The 4195-nt window shown below is 38.7% G+C and overlaps 1 protein-coding gene across 1 annotated transcript; it reads left to right on the top strand.

Annotated features, from left to right (window-relative positions):
• Window positions 1–2581: 2581 nt before the first annotated feature.
• Window positions 2582–3234, top strand: LOC308170786 (transcription factor HES-5-like; the record flags this gene model as incomplete). The annotated part of the gene is made up of 2 exons (XM_080545626.1): window positions 2582–2677; window positions 2797–3234. The coding sequence occupies exons 1-2, from the start codon at window positions 2615–2617 to the stop codon at window positions 3232–3234; spliced, it is 501 nt and encodes a 166-aa protein (XP_080401752.1). The 5' UTR covers window positions 2582–2614.
• Window positions 3235–4195: the final 961 nt, after the last annotated feature.

Here is a 4195-nt window from a genome sequence, read left to right as displayed (position 1 = left end):
CTATGCATGTACGACACAATTACATTATGAACATGAGTGAATGAGAATTATGCCTTAAGTAAAATACACTAAGAACTGAGTAACTAAGTTAACTAGGGGAGACGATTAAATTAATTGATTGAAAGTCCAACTTGAATCTGTAAATTAAGCAATGTTTTCACTTGACTATTGATGAGGCTCACATGTTGCCACTAAGCAACAAAGAGATCCAGAAAATTAGATATCACAAACTATAGTTTTTTGAAGTAAACAAACTTGTTGAGTGTTACACAGGCTTGTTTGATAAACATGTGTATGTAATGATATCAGAGTTCATGACATTCATTTTAATGCTGCACATTTGAAACAAGTGAATAAAGAAATATTGTCACCTACAGAATTATGATGATCAATGAATTTGAACTCCATATGAGGAAATATATCTGTATGCATGAGTATACCATCCACTTTTTGTCTGCTAATGGTACATTTGTAATTCCACATGTTGGTCAGAAAGTGCTGAATGTCATCTAACAGTTTAGGGCTTTTGTGCCCATCCTCAACAATGACGTCACCTCCACAGCTAATGTGATGTGTAATAACTAAGACACACTTCTATTGTTCCTAAGCCTTGGGGGCAGTTGTTGGGAACTGCTTCTGTGGAGATGAATTAGCATACCAAAAGGCACACTTCTATTGTTTAACGGAAGCTCTCTCAATAGGGAAAGGGTGGGAAAGCTCTGGAGAGCAGAGTCACAGTTCAGTGCCATTAGCATCTTCAATCCCACCAGCGCCTGACTGTCTCAATTAGGAATGGGCACACTTTGGGAAGGGGATACAATCACTATTAAATAAATAAATAAATAAATAAGACTACGGTTTACCCATGTAATTGAGAGGCATTTTCTCTCTTTCCTACTCTGTTATGGCGAGAGATTTTTCTGTGGCAATTTACAATGCTCAAACTATTCAAATGCATAAAACAGGAGACAGCTATCATATACAGTACAGGCCAAAAGTTTGGACACACCTTCTCATTCAATGCGTTTCCTTTATTTTCATGACTATTTGGTACATTGTAGATTCTCACTGAAGGCATCAAAACTATGAATGAACACATAGGAACTATGTATTTAACAATAAAGTGTGAAATAACTCTAAATATGTCTTATATTTTAGATTCCTCAAAGTAGCCACCCTTTTGCTTTTTTGTTTTTAATAAAATATATTATAATAATATTAAATATAATATGTGTTAATAATAATATGTTATTATATATATATTTAATATTATTATTATATATGTTATTAACAACAATTTTATTTTATTTTATTAACAACAAAAAAGCAAAGGGTGGCTACTTTGAGGAATCTAAAATACAAGACATATTTAGAGTTATTTCACACTTTTTTGTTAAGTACATCATTCCACATGTGTTCATTCATAGTTTTGATGCCTTCAGTGAGAATCTACAATGTAAATAGTCATGAAAATAAAGGAAACGCATTGAATGAGAAGCTGTGTCCAAACTTTTGGCCTGTACTGTATATGAGAGAGACATTTTGTGAGTTTTTTTTTTTTTTTAAAGATATTTTGTTATCAATAATTCAATTTTTATGTTGAATATTATTTCTTAAGTGTGTCTTTAAGTCTTTCCCTCCAGATGGTCATAGAGCAAGGAGCCGTCACTAATGGTCTATTCAGAGGCCTCCTCGGGGGCTTTTGTGGGGCATTGATCACAGCACACAGGACTCTGTGTGGGAAACTCCGATCAGCTCTCTCCTCACACTGACTACCAGCCAGGAGACAGAGACCACATCTGCTGCATCTGTATGTTACGTCACTGCATGTCCAAACATGTCCAAACATGCCCCAGCGAATTCAGAGACCCCTGACAATTGATATCGACCAACCTCTGGGAATGTCCATGGATTATCGAACCGTACAGAAAACTATCATCACATTTTTCCACCCACCTATTATTTTTGACAGATCATTACATTGTCATAAATGAATAAATAAAAAAATCTAATGTGAAACTATGTAGGACTATCAATAATGAATACTTGGGGAGATGTAAAAAACGCATTACAGTTATTCATCATTGTCAGAGGTCAAACGCATGAAGGTATAAAATGTGACATCATAATAAATTAATCATAAAAGGAGGTTCCACTATAGACGCAGAATATTATCTGGGGAGTAAATGACACTGTACATGTTCATATGATCTGTGTCAGTGTCACACGTGTACGCTGTGATGAAGAGCGTGTGCTCTGTCAGTGTCATTGATCCCAACATCAGGCAGCAGCTCTCTTTACAGGGTCACCACTTTCCCAGATCCACACAGCGCTCTGTGGGTCTCTCCCCGTCACCCCCCACCCCTGCACCTGCTCCCCTGAGACTGGGTCATTGTCCCCCCCCAGCAGTAAGAGCATCGGGCATGTGGCAGCTCCACATTCCTCATTGTTCTCTCCGAGCTCACCCATTGGCTACAGACTGTGAGAAACTGCAACAAGACCAAGACCCACACATTCATATGTAGATTCAGGACTATATATAGGAGGGATGAAGGCAGTGGAAGATCAGATTCTCTCCACACAGCACAGACCTCCACAGCACAGAGATCCAGCCATGGCACCTACAATCACTTCGCCAATGACCTACCCTAAGGAGCACCTGACTCTGTCCCACAAGGTAAATTGAAGATTCAAAACTCCTGAAAGTGAATTCAATAAGATTTAACTATCACTTTGCTTTTATTTATGCAATCTTTCAAGAATGTGTTATTAATGATCGCTCTTCTCTTTTCGCAGCTAAGAAAGCCAGTGGTGGAAAAGTTACGCAGAGATCGTATCAACAGCAGCATCGAGCAGCTCAAGTCCTTCCTGGGTCCGGAGATCCTCAACCAGCAGTCTGACTCCAAGCTGGAGAAAGCCGACATCCTGGAGATGACAGTTTGCTACCTGAGACGACAGCAGCAGTACAAGCCAGTGAGCGAGTGCTCCTCCTCCTGCTCAGCAGCTGCCAATCAGGGTTACTCCAGGTGTGTCCAAGAGATGGTGCACTTCCTGTCCAAGGATGAGGTGACGACACAGACCCAGAGAAGACTGCTGAGCCACGTCCAGAGCCTGCAGCCATCCTCGGATAAGAACAGGAGGGAGAGTGACCTGTCTCTGCTGAGCTCTCCAGCCCAGCCCAGCATCAGTAAAGAGAAGAATCCAGTCAACAGCGCCCTCTGGAGGCCCTGGTAGAGTCCTACAGACTGGAAATCCACTCTCAGACAAACACATTGACCATGTTGGTCTATTTAAGTCAGAGGCCGTAATGAGGAAGAATTCTTCCTCCACTTCTGCTCCTGCAGGAGTCTCTTATTCTCCCGTTTTGAATGAGACTTCAGTTGTCTTGAAGTCTCCGTTCAGATACATTTTCTATGAAAATGATCATATTTATCAACACTACCACTTTTAAGTGGTATTATGATAACAAGTGTTTGGGATCATTGTGAAACATGTTTTAATGATATGCTTATTATTGATCAATGTGATCAATGGCTTTATTGGGCTTTTATTACCCACATGGGTATCATCTTTAATCTCTCTGAGATGTTCTATGACCGATCTGTTAAGGTCAACATTTATAGGAGAATAGATAATTCATTCTACATTGTTGAGTGATGAAGCCATATTGGCATTACATTTTAGTATCTTTTATGATACATGTAGCAGCATACTGATCAACTTGACCTTTATTGTATAGCTGTTCCTCCATGAGGACTATCTACCATGATACTGGGTATCATACCTGTTATAATCACTCTGTGATGAACTATCAACTGATCTGTGTCAGGATCAAAACTGTTCATTTTGATGCTATTGTTTTGTGTGAATTTTTTCACTTTATTTGAATACAATGTATTCTGAGGAAAGGGAAAAACGTATTTCTCAATGTTAAATCTCAAATGTTTATCTTAAACATCTCTATGTGTCTTTTGTAAAGACAGTAAATGTGTATCCTGTACTCAGTTGGAGTATCAAATGTCTTGGATTCATGTCCAAGTTCTGGTTGTGATGTTTATTCACTGTATTTGCCTTGAATCATTCACCTTACATTAAGGTGTTCAAGTCTACAATGTGACTTATTGAGTCAATTGAAATAAATCGGAAAGAAAACAATCAATTTGAAATCATGTTGTCTTGATCTTTACTTCAAACT

The sequence above is a fragment of the Nansenia antarctica genome, assembly GCF_963989245.1.
Source record: "Nansenia antarctica genome assembly, chromosome: 15".
NCBI lineage: Eukaryota > Metazoa > Chordata > Actinopteri > Argentiniformes > Microstomatidae > Nansenia > Nansenia antarctica.
The sequence above is the reverse complement of the archived record's forward strand: the minus strand, read 5'-3'. Positions and strand labels throughout refer to the sequence as shown.